Genomic DNA, 12510 nt, shown 5'->3' with positions numbered 1-12510 from the left:
TCCAATTTTCTCTAGAATGCCCAAGTAATTTGTTACTGAAAAGTAAAACTGAATAGTTAATTTTTGGCACCCTCTACTGGAAATTCTGAGAACATACTTGTACAGTACTATTAACTTTTAAATACAATGGCTAAATATTAGAAATTACTTCAATCCAGTCCCTAAAATATGTATGCTTATTTTTATGAGTGCAATTTTGAACATCAAGTTTTTCTGCATGCAAATAGCATTTGTGCACAGCAATTGTCATCTAATTTCCCAGTTGAAGCACAAAAATCAAGTTGGCACAAACCAATCCAAGATTTGGGACACCCAAAAAATGCAGGCACCTACAATTTAGACACGCAAATTTAGAGACAGTGTTTGTAAAACTGGTGCCTAAGAATAATGGATCTTCTGTGGGAAGAAACAGGTAACCATTTTGTTAAGAACATAAGAACAGCTATATTGGATCAGACCAATGGTCCATCAAACCCAGTATCCTGTCGTCTGACACTGGCCAATGCCTGATGATTCAGAGGGAATGGACAGAACAAGGCAATTCTTGAGCGATCCATTCCCTGTCATCCAGTCCCAGTATCTGCCAGACAGAGGCTTAGGGACAGCCAGAGCATAGGGTTAAATCCCTGACCATCTTGGCTAATAGCAATTGATGGACCTATCCTCCAGAAACTTACCGTATGTACTCATTCATAAGCCGAATATTTTTGGTAAAAACGTGACGCATCAAAGAGCGGGGGTCGGCTTATAAATGGGTCTACACCAAAATTTGATGATTTTAAACTCTATGGAATCATTGAATTGAATATCTAATACACTGTCATTTTGTTTAACTGGAGCGTCTGCAGGCATGGAGCCCCTTGGCTCCCTGTGGCCGCAGTTTGCCATTCCCAGCCAATGGGAACTGCAGGAAGGTCTGATACTGAAAGAGCCTGTTTTGGCAGAGCACTCTGACTTCAAGACAAAAACCCATGCCACTTAAACTGCACAAGACATTGTATAATTTTCTTATGAATTATACATTTTCTTTTCTAAATCAGATCTCATGTGATGATTTTAGAACTGCAAGACTTCCTGTCAACTACTCTATTCACTGACCACACTGCTTACCTATTTGTAAGTTTGGGGAAGAATGAGAATTTGAAATATTCTTGTTTGTGAAGCTCTCTTTTAGGGAGAAGAGGTAAACAAAAACAAAAAACCTCATGTCCCACCCAAATCAGTTCTTCCAAACCTTAATATGCTGTACAGTTATGTTTTGGTTTTTTTAAGCAGAAACATTTTCTCACCTTAGGAAGTTCACCTTCCTTCTCTTCAAGGGGCACAGAATTACTGCTTGCACAGGAATCAGAGTCTGATATATCCAATGCACTGTCATCTTTTCCTGATCCATTGCATTCATCACCACTATCCCCAGGATCACTGTCTTTCTCCCAGTCAATGAACTGTGGTTCACCTTAATAAAGTAGTTGTTAAAATTAAAGACATTTTTCTTAATGAGTCTGTGTGTTATTTATAACTATGAATTCAACAATGACAGTAAACATGCTGTTAAATTATCTCTAATTCAAAAATGTAAGTGATGTTGTTGTGTACATTCAACTAATATTTTTCTTACTCTTTCCATAACACACAACTTTGATAGCATCTTCCATAAAAAGCTGAATTGTAATATACTTTGCAGAGCTAAATAGTACAGTTATAAAATTAAATAGCAGGTAAATGCTAACTTTTGTGGAGGCAAATCTCAGCATGACAGACTGACTATTTCCATATGCAATCTGATAGGTTTGCAATCTGATAGTATCGTCCCTGAGAAGGTAGCGGGTTTTTAATTATTAGGATTTATCTAGTTACATTTTCCAAAAGCCCTAGCTCATGTTTGGCTGAGTAAATCAAACAGAGGGTAAGAGAAGTAAAGGATAAGAGAGAAAAATTAAGTCTTCATTAGAGATTTGAAACAACAATAGAGAGTTGACGAACCAAAGATACATGAAGGTTGTTCCAAAAGATAAAAAGGTACAGACAACAGCAACAAGATGATGGGCACATCTACACTGCCACTGGCAATGCGCTTCTAGAACAGGTAGAGACACGCTAGCTCTCCTTCAGTTAGCACACTAAAAATAGAAGTATATTTTGCAGTAGCACAAGCAGCAGCTCAGGGGATGTGCCCAGGGCATCCGGGTCAGTTTGTGCTCCGGGGGATAGCCCAACCCACTGCATATGCTATCCCCAGCTACAATGCTATTTTTAAGCCCTATTTGAGCTACTGGACTAACACCTGTCTGTCTACAGCTGGGAACATGCTTCCCAGCTCAGTTAGTGTAGACAGAACAGACAGGTTAATACCAGGTCCAATCAAACCTCCAACTCACCCCTTCTTTCCTCCAATTTCCCCTGAAAATAGGCCTCTTCTCTCCACTTATGGAACCCAGCTCTGCCTCAAAGAAACCCAGTCCCTATCCTTCAGCTGTACATTGGATATTTAGGCCCTTATCCTGCAAAAAAGATTATGTTTAAAAACACATGGAGTCTAATTTACTTTAAATGGGACTGCATCAGACATAAGGGTCTAGTCATGTTGATCCCATTTCAAGATCTTTTGAAGTCAGAGGGGCTCTGTGTTGGTACAACAGTCTTCCCCCTCCCTGTGCAGTAAATTGCAGGATCAGGATCTAATAGCATGTCTACATTACAAGTGCTAGAGCAGCACAGCTGCAGTTATGCCACTATAGTATAGACACTTGCTACAGCAGTGGAAGGAGTTTTTCTGTCACTGCAGTTAATCCACCCCTCTGAGAGGCAGTAGCTAGGTCAATGGAAGAATTCTTCTGTTCAAGTAGTGGTCTACACCGGTTACTAGTTGGGCTTAACTACAATGCTCAGGGTGTGACTATTTCATACCCGTGAGGGACATAGGTCGATTAAGCTATGTTTTAGGTGTAGACCAGGCCTGAGACTGTAAATTCCGGAGGGGAATGATCTTGTCTTGCTTGCAAAGCATGTAAACACACTTTTTGCTCCATTCTGTCTACACTTGCTTGAACGGAGAGAGAGTAGAGACATCATTGAGAGGGAGAGAATCTCCTGACCTGACTTGAAAGTGGGTCAAGGAAGTGCTTCCTCAGGAGCAGCTTCAGTTTAGTCTCTTGATTCTTCCGAGCTCCAGATTTTAAGAGCCACACAAAAAGTTATACATTTGAGAGATATGGGACTCTCCGAAGCAATGGATATACTTAGAGTGCCACTGATTGGGACAGTCTCCCGACAGGAGAGGCAGCATTTGAAAGCTGGCAAGCCCAGCCAGGCCAAATAAACTCCCCAAGAAAAATGGGGGGAAAAAACTGGGGAAAGAGGAAAAACTGAAACCTCTTACAACTAATTCTATATAACAATAACTAACTCTAAACCAATAAACAAAACTACAAAACACACTGAGGCACACACCAGGCGGACAAGTTAACGTTCCATCTCAGACTGAGGTGATAGAGAAGGAACTGATGGCAGTTCATATGTGCAACCCTACATACCCTTGGAGCGCGGCACCAGGTTGCACAGAGCATATGTGCAGGCCGAACGGACATTGCTAAAGGAAAATCTATAATCAAGGGCTCGAGAGGTGCTTGCGCATCTGAAGCAAAGCGCCCATGGGGGAGAAATCAAGCCCTAGGTAAAAGCAAGCAGTAGCACCACTGGTTGCATGGGGACTGAAGGCCTGGGGGTTCACAACTCCACAAACAGCATGGACAAAGGAGTTAGTGTACCATCCTATAAAGAGTAGGTCATCCTATTTCAATATATTAGGAATAGTTGTCCAATACAAATTAAAAACTATTATCCCTTGCCATTCCACCCATCATACGTTAGCATCTAGTCCACTTTTGCTAATGCTGTTTATAGCCCATTCTGGCTCCCACAGAAGTTAGAGGGAGTTTTTCCACCAACTTCAATTAGATCAGGATCAGAGCTGTAACATTTTGCAATAACTTCAAATGATTTTCCCATAAAATATTTAAAATTCAGCAAACATGATTTCTTTCCAAAAAAGCACTTGCAAAACATTTGAACTCACCTTCACTACTCCTGTCCTCGGACAATAAGTTATGCTTGCTGGAAGATTTCTGTGCTTTGGAACCATGACTCTTTTGGTTATACAACCTTGAAATCAATATTTTATTCTCATCATCTGACAAGTCGCTGCCACTAGAGCTCCATATTATGTCTGCAAACTCCTCTGGGTTCACAGCAGTAGAAACTCCTATCAGAGAGCATAAGACAGTGTTATATACTAACACTATCAAATCAATATGAGTTTCTAAACTAGTGAATTTAAAATTAAACTTGCATTCTTTTTGAGCTGAAATAAATCATAAGTCCTGTCCCTCCCCCCACCCCCCAATATCAGGTGCAACTATTTGAGTATCCACACTTAATACTAAAATATTACAACATTTACCACTTACACTTTTAAAATATAAAGCATTATCTATCTTCATTACAACTCTTTGAGGCCAGTATTAACATCTCCATTTACAGAAAGAGAATGGGGGGCAGAGGGGTCACTTGACTTGACCAAGGCCACAGAGCAAGTCAGTAGTAGAGCCAGGACTAGAAATCTCGACACAGTCCCCAGTTCATTCCTCTAGATCACACTGTCACCCCCAGACTCCACCTCTCCAGAGACACTTTAAATATTTAAAACCTGAAAGTAAAATCAGTTCCTGGATTTATTTATTTTTAAGTATGTCTGGTAATTTACACACAAAAACTAACAAATGTGCCACCATTATCATAAACAACAAAAGTTAAGATGCAGAATCCTAGAGCCTCTCTCTGTCATAGCAAAATTAGAAAAGGCAATTAAGCTGTTCAAGAGTAATTAACAACTGTTCATTCACAGATAACTGGTAAAACCAACATGTTTTTAGAGATAAAGTAAAGACAACTGATAGGTATTCCAAAATACCTTTTACCCATTATTATTAAGGCATATAAAGGAGGAGGATTACAGGTTAGTAGGACAATGAATTTCAGTTTACAGAGCAGGCAGGCACAAGCAAATGAGATCTCTTATTTCCTTCCACTTTGAAGTTTGACTTTTCATTCTGAAAAATCCAGTTGTTGGGTATCAGTACTGGAGGAAAAAAACAAAATCACCTTCCCCCACCCCCAACACAGATTCCGTTCAAAAATCTGGAAAAGCATAATTTTGAACTCCAAGGACAGCATGTAGAAGAGATGCCCATTATCTTATTTATTTTTAACTCATGGAACCCAAGAGAGGCCGCAGAGCCTCTGGGGAAAATGGAGAGACAAGGACTGGAGGCAGGGGGTAGAAGTGACACACCTGAAAAGAGCCTGCAAAATCTGTGGTGGGTTTCAAACGCCTTTGAGGAAAAGTGGAAAGAGTCTGCAGCAGTAGTTTCCCTACCTTGCACCTCTAAGGAAGAGGGGACTTTGACTGGCAATGGAGGCTAGGAGGTAGGGAAGCTAGGAAGACCAATATGAGTGATTTTGACTGAAGTGTTTAAAACAGTATTTAAGAGCAGACTCTGACATACTAACAAGTGGCAGGGACCTGTCAGATCTCACAAGCGAGACTACCAAGAAACGCCTTCCAGGGGTGCTCCAGGAAGGGATGTTAGCGATTCCACTGGTGATGCTTTACCCAAAGTAAGTACATTCCCAGAAAGGTGATCAGCAGCACAATGCTGCTGGAGTGTTACCTTCTGAGCACTGAAACCACAACCACTATCCCAGCGCACTTTGTACATGAATGGAGTGCTATCATTGGCCAACTGATCAAACTGATCTCATGGAATTAATATTTAAGTTCTCCCTGAAGTTTCACCTAGATATAGCATTATTCTTCACTTTTTAATTTAAGAGTTCATGGTAACACTAATATGCTTTACCAGAGGTAGTTGCATTTCATCAATAGCTGATTACATTCCCAAGTCTACAAAGCATCTGGGGCTTTTTTGGAATAAGGTGTATTGCCATATTTTATATATATATATATATGCATGCAAATCAGAACTTATTTTACATTGTATCTAAGCTGTTTTTGAACTGTAAAGACAAATTACCCCTTCAAAATTTACTGTTATGGCTGCATTCATTTTTGCAATTCCTATCACAATAGTAGTTGCTCCATGCTGCTATCCTGGGTATCCTCACACAAAGGGAAAAGGCTATGAAAGCAGCAGTGCTGCTGCCATCAATCTAGCTGATAGGCTCCATTTTCTTTTCCCCCCAGCTCCACCTTTCATCTCCTTATTTATCTCTCTCCAAGTGGAGTTCACAACTGCCTCACCTTCCATCTATACACTTTAAAAGGTTTTGGTTTTTTTTAAACTGTGGGGGGAAAAAAAACTTTAAAATACTGTCCCTGGCAGGATAGGACTGTACAACAAATGCAGCATTAGTAGAGCTCCTTCTGCACATGCAGAAGCAGTGGCCGCCTCCCTTCTCAGGATCTCTGTCTGGAGATCAGGGAAGAGGGAGACCAGGAATGCAGGTGCAAGTCAGATAGGATCAGTTCTATTTCTTCTAGAGATCACCCTCTGTATGCACAGACTATGTCAGCAGCTGGAAGCAGCTGATGTCACAGGTAAGAACTGAGAAAACGCATATGGACAATGCAAACTGATAGTCGCTTTTACAATGTTAATGTGAAATAGTGATAGTACCTAGTGTTCCTTCAGCAGAGGTAAGCAGTGGCCCAAGATGCTTATCGGCTCTAGACTTCTTTTCAGAAGATTCTGAGGTCTACATAACAAAAAAAATATATATATTTGTTATATACACACACCAAATGATTAAAGGAACAGGGTAATAGTCACTGTAACAATGCTGTACCTATAGCTTAGAACTATTCTGTTATTTATTCACATTAACGTGGCAGTTTACTTTCAAGTCAGTGAGCTTTATTTTCTATTAAAATCATTATATATATTAAGCAGTCTTACTGATTCTGAGTAATTCCCTCATACTCTTCCTAAGGAAGAACAACTTCAGAACTGCATAATCTCTGCTCTGGCTCAGAAAAATATCCACTCTCCCTGCCCAAAGCACTGACATAACATTTTACCAGGGGAGGGGGGTAGAGATAGGCAACAATTTCACCCTAATTCCAAAGTGGGAGAGCAGGCTGAAGGATGGAAAATACGATCCTTAACATATTCAATGGGACAGGGAAAGAAGCACGCAGATGTACTGACTCTGCTCTTATAAAATCTCACAAACCAAGCACCAGTGGGCCTGGCCAGTACTTGGATAGGAGATTCCAGGGAAAAAAACAAGTGCACGAAGATGCGGAGTTGGCTATTCAGTAGATAGCATTCCTTCAATCTCAGCCAGAATTGAACAAACATCCCGGTGAGGTATCAGAGGTAAAGGTACTGTAAATGCCATTTTGAATGAGACATAAAACTGAAATATCAACTGAAATCCGCCATGAACTGTTCTTGAGTGTGGCTGTGAACTTTTACACAGCTGCTGTATTGCATCCCAGGAACGGATGGAATTATTTTTTGATACTATAAATATAGTATGGAGATGCTTGAGCTCTTTCCAGATGATAGGTACTGACCAGGATAAGTGTAAGATACCATCATGTGCAGAGAGAATTACACTTTGGAATGAAAACTACTTCTTGTGCAGTCTTGTTTTCCAGTTCTGCTTAACTTGTCAACTCAACAATATGCTGTTGACACAACTTTTGTGTGGTGTTCCAAGAGGAGGACGACAACTGACAATATAAGCAAATATGGGGAGAAGAGATGGAGCACATGAATATTTCAACTGTTGGAAATTTTGGGAGAGGACTACAAGCCACATTAAAGCCTCAAGGATTTGCTGTATGTTTGCTATAAACAGTAGGTTTGTTCTTTTTGAAATTGTGCATAAAAAGCTAAATTAGGGGGAAAGCCTTATGATCATCAGCTTGCATCTCTAGCCTACACCACAGGTAAACCAGGATTTTACCTCAAGCATGGAAGTGCTCTGAAATCCATCTCCACATTTAAGCCATGCTCTGGAAATGGAAGAAGTAGCCACTGCTGTCCCAGCATTTGCTTTTCTCAACCCTGGAGGTGTCTCATCTGGAAAAGATGTACATTCAGCATCCCAAGCTCGTTTCCTCTACAAAGAAAATTGTAAACCCATTAAACTATTGATCGTTCATATTTATTTTTATTTTAAATACAATAAAGTCTAGTTAATCTGGATCACCACTTTGGTTTGAATACTTACCAAAGAATTGTAATTTCTGCTTTTCAATAAATTGGAGAGGGTTCAGAAAAGAACCAGGAGAATGATCAAAGGAGTAGAAAATATGCTTTAAGTGTGATAGACTCAAGGAGCTCAACCTGTTTAGCTTAACAAAGAAAAGGTTAAGGGGTAACTCAATCAGTCTGTAAGTAACTACACGAACAAATATTTGATAACGGGCTTCTCAGTCTATCAGACAAAGGTATATCAAGATCCAATGGATAGAATTTGAAGTTAGACAAATTCAGACTGAAATAAGACAGTAAGGGTAATTAAACATTGGAACAATTTACCAAAGGTCATGGTGGATTCTCCATCACTGGCCATTTGACCTTTTAATTCAAAAAAGAAAAAAGAAAAAAGAGAGCGCACGATATGCTCTAGTTCAAAAGGAACTATATTGGGGAAGTTCTATGGCCTGCATTATACAGGTCAGGCTAGATTTTCACAATGGTCCTTTCTGGCCTTGGAATCTATTAATCTCTGAGATGGGAAACTGAAGTCCCTGAACACTTGCAATCATTATAGATCCAAAAACACATATCAAGAATAAGAGATTTAACCACAATGTCCAAAGGAAATTTCATCACCAGTAGCTACATTATATCCTGTCAGTCTAAACAGTACCTGTCATTTCAGCTAGATAGTCATTCCTGTTTAAAATAAGCAGAAAATGTTAAGGGCAATGCATTTAATGACTAAGTAATTCCCTCCACTACAGGAACTGAGTGAAATTCTGTATTATTCAGGACAGACTAGATTATCACAGTGATGCCTTCCACCTTTAAAAATAATGGTTAATCTACATAAACATTTCTCAGACTGTCGTACACATACCACTGGTAGCACATAGACCACAATCAATTGAGGTTATGAAGGTTGTATGCCCATTACTGTTCAATGTTAGATATGGTACAGCAGGTATTAGAGTTTGAGAATTGCTGATATAAGTAGCATATATTGGCACATCCAATGTCTTTAGAATTTCACAGCAGTTTACAAGTTATACTTATATTTAAGTTACTCATATACCTATGAATCATTAAGAATTACTCAGATTATCTCTGAATTGGTACATGTGTTGCCAGTCAGCATCCTACTGTAGAGTTAAACGCAGATATAAAACATTCTTTATTTCAAAACTACAGGAAAAATGTTATAACTCCTACAGCAGGGGTTCCCAAACTTGGTTCACGGCTTGTTCAGGGTAAGCCCCTGGCGGGCTGTGAAACGCTTTGTTTACCAGAGCGTCCACAGGTACAGCTGCCTCGCAGCTCCCGGTGGCCGCAGTTCACCGTTCCTGGCGAATGGGAGCTGTGGGAAGCGGTGGCCCAGCCCACACCGCTTCCCGGTGCTCCCATTGTCCGGGAATGGCGAACTGTGGCTACTGGGAGTTGCGAGCGTCCCTACCTGTGGATGCTCAGATAAACAAAGCGTTTCACAACCCGCTAGGGGCTTACCCTGAACAAGCTGTGAACCAAGTTTGGGAACCCCTGTCCTACAGTATATACCAGGGTGGCCAAACTGTGGCTCGCGAGCCACATGTGACTCTTTTGCCATTAAAGCGCAGCTCATGGTGACCCCCTGCCCCACCCCTCCATTCTCCATCTATCAGACTGGGGGATGGGGGGTGGAAGCTCGGGACGTCTGCCTTGCAGCAGGGTAGTGCAGTAGGGGCTTCTGCCCAGCAGGGCGCACCTTGGCAGGGCTCGGGGCTTCAACAGGAGCGGGGCTGAAGCCCCAACCCCCAGCTCCCAACAGATATGCCCTAGCTCTCAAACGTCTGAAGATTGTCGTATGTGGCTCAGAGGGCCAGTAAGTTTGGCCACCCCTAGTATATAGTATACCAGAAAGGTCATTAGAAGTATATATGCAGCCTTTGACGTGTATTTATCTAGCTAGTTCTCATGGAGCCCATAATCATGTATTTAAATGCTTTCCAAAATTCTGAAGTGAACAAAATATCTCTCTCTCTCTTCCCTACAGCCAACAGGGCTTGGATTTATTTATTTATTTGTTGTTGTTTTTTTGGTAATTCCTGTATTGTGAAAAGATTACATGAAACAAGTGGGCTTTGCAATTTTTCCTGATGGCAGCAAAGCTCATGATCATCCTGACACTTTCTAGGAGTGAGTTCCAGATTTGCTACCCATAAGATTCTCTCCTGAAGTTGCTATTTACACAGAAAGGAAGCTGTCACAGAAGATCATTATCATTTAAGTGAAAATGTACCCATGGGTAATTCTATGGAAGGTTTTGAAGATGTGAAGCAAAACTTTCCATTGTGTCCTGATTCTAAACAGGGAGCCATCACAGAGTGCAGAGCACTAAAGCTTACACACTGAGCAAACACACAGACCACTCTGTTCTAAGCCAGAAACTCACATCAAGATGACTTGAATCTTTCATATCAGAGCTCAGTCAATCGTGATATGCTCCTGCTCCTCCCTCTCCAGGTCCTCACATGTGAAATCCCACAGCGATCAATCCTCCTGCTCAGTATCTTTATGGAGCCAGCAGGAATGGCACAGGGTCTAAGCCTTCAACCCACACTTAGGACTACCCACATTAGTAAGGATAACATCAGGCCCATAAAATGCTACACTGTTTACTTTGGGCCTGCTTTCATCAACTTAAAGGCAAAACTCTCATTTACTTCAAAGACAGAAGGACAAGACCCTTCATCACTTCACCACCTTGTGGAAGGGAAAAAGGGTCCTCCACACTTACATCACAGCCCTGTTGATTCTCTTCATTTTACACATCCAAACCTCAATACGCATTGATTCTTTCATCCAAGAACCGGACAGCCAGTCACTATCACTCCTTTAATCAGATAGAGTAGCTGCTTTTGAGTTACAAAAGCCACTTTCATTTGCTTCCTAGAACACCTAGCTCAAGATGACAGAGACCAGTAACTGAAACCACATAGCAATGCTGAGCACCACCAGTAGCCTGATCTGAGGATTTCACTTTTAATGTAACTAGAAAGCAACATGGCACTTCAGGCACAACACTACGGACTCCTCTACACACAGAAGTTTTACTAAAATGATTTAAGATCAACTGGTACAACTGGTGCAGCTTTGTTTGCGGACTGTCTCATGTTGATTTAAAAACTAGTTATATTGATTTAGTTTGTGCCATTACCATTAGATATCACCATTCATAAGCCCTGCCAAATGCAAATTTTATGCAGCATCACAATATTGGTGTTGGCCAGTAAATAGCAAGAAATCATATCCTTGTAACAATATTTTTTAAAAGATAAAAAAATATAAAAATTACTTTATTACCAAATAGAAATTATCATCTTCAGCAACAGAAATTTTAGATTAACTGCATTTTGATTTCCCATGTGCTGTAAGACTGTCTGTACTAGTGAATCTTACAAATGCATCCCCAGCCGTGTGAATCTTGGTGTAAAGGAGGCAGGTACCAGCAGTTTCCAGCATTTTACCATAATGGTGAAAAACAGAATCAGCCCCTGCACCCCTGTCTACACTAAGGCTTCCACAAGTGAAAATGTTTGTAAGATTTCCTAATGTAGACATGGTTTAAGAGGGATGCAGTTCTGCTTTTCTCAGTCTTATGCTCCTTAGAATAAGTCTAATTGTTACTTTCAATGTTAAAAACAATCTTTTACAGTTAACAAGAAAGATTAGTTATTTTCACAACCCTTTAAACATGTATATGAATATATTGGTATAAAATATTATTGGGAAAAAGAAAGTTTGATTTTTGTAATCCTGATGGCTCCTGGTAATTAGAGAGATAAAAAGGTAATCATGGGAAATCAAAATGCAGTTAATCTAAAATTTCTGTTGCTGAAGAGGAAAATTTCTATTTTTTAATTAAATTCTGTCTCCATGCCATCCTCTCAGCAGGAACATTGCAATTTACTCAAGAGTTTACAGTCGTTTTTCTGATGCCAGATTAAAAACAAAAGCCAAGAAAGGTTTTGTAAAACAGCATTCTTAATCCATTTTTATAACTGAATTTAATGTGCTTTTTATAAAACTAGAGAAAGAGGTATACTGCTTGTTATGAAATTTCTTGGTCACATTGTCCTTGAATTTCTAATTACCGGTAAGTATCCTGGCACACAGAACCCTTACGCTTTCATCTGATATGTAGCATGGGGGGAGAAAATAAAAATATAATGGAGCAGGGAAGCTGTAAGAGCAGAAGAACAGGTGGTTGGTACTTCATGGTTGAGTAGGGAGCAGCATG

At 40.3% G+C, this 12510-nt stretch overlaps 1 protein-coding gene across 3 annotated transcripts in view; it reads right to left on the bottom strand.

Moving 5' to 3' along the window:
* The window catches only part of SPIDR (scaffold protein involved in DNA repair), a 312390-nt gene that overhangs the window by 285198 nt on the left and 14682 nt on the right, over positions 1-12510 (bottom strand). For all 3 annotated transcript variants that reach the window (XR_005595058.1, XM_039527363.1, XM_039527365.1), the window contains exons 2-5: positions 7993-8148; positions 6696-6774; positions 4076-4261; positions 1290-1456 (exon numbers count right to left, since the gene is read on the bottom strand). Coding sequence is in view for 2 of the 3 variants with exons in the window: in XM_039527363.1 (XP_039383297.1) it covers positions 1290-1456; positions 4076-4261; positions 6696-6774; positions 7993-8148 (588 nt within the window). In the remaining variant the exon portion in view is untranslated. The remainder of the gene's footprint in view (positions 1-1289; positions 1457-4075; positions 4262-6695; positions 6775-7992; positions 8149-12510) is intronic.

This window comes from Mauremys reevesii, linkage group 2, assembly GCF_016161935.1.
Source record: "Mauremys reevesii isolate NIE-2019 linkage group 2, ASM1616193v1, whole genome shotgun sequence".
Lineage (NCBI taxonomy): Eukaryota > Metazoa > Chordata > Testudines > Geoemydidae > Mauremys > Mauremys reevesii.
Note: the sequence above shows the minus strand (reverse complement) of the source record. Positions and strands in the feature narration are given on the sequence as shown.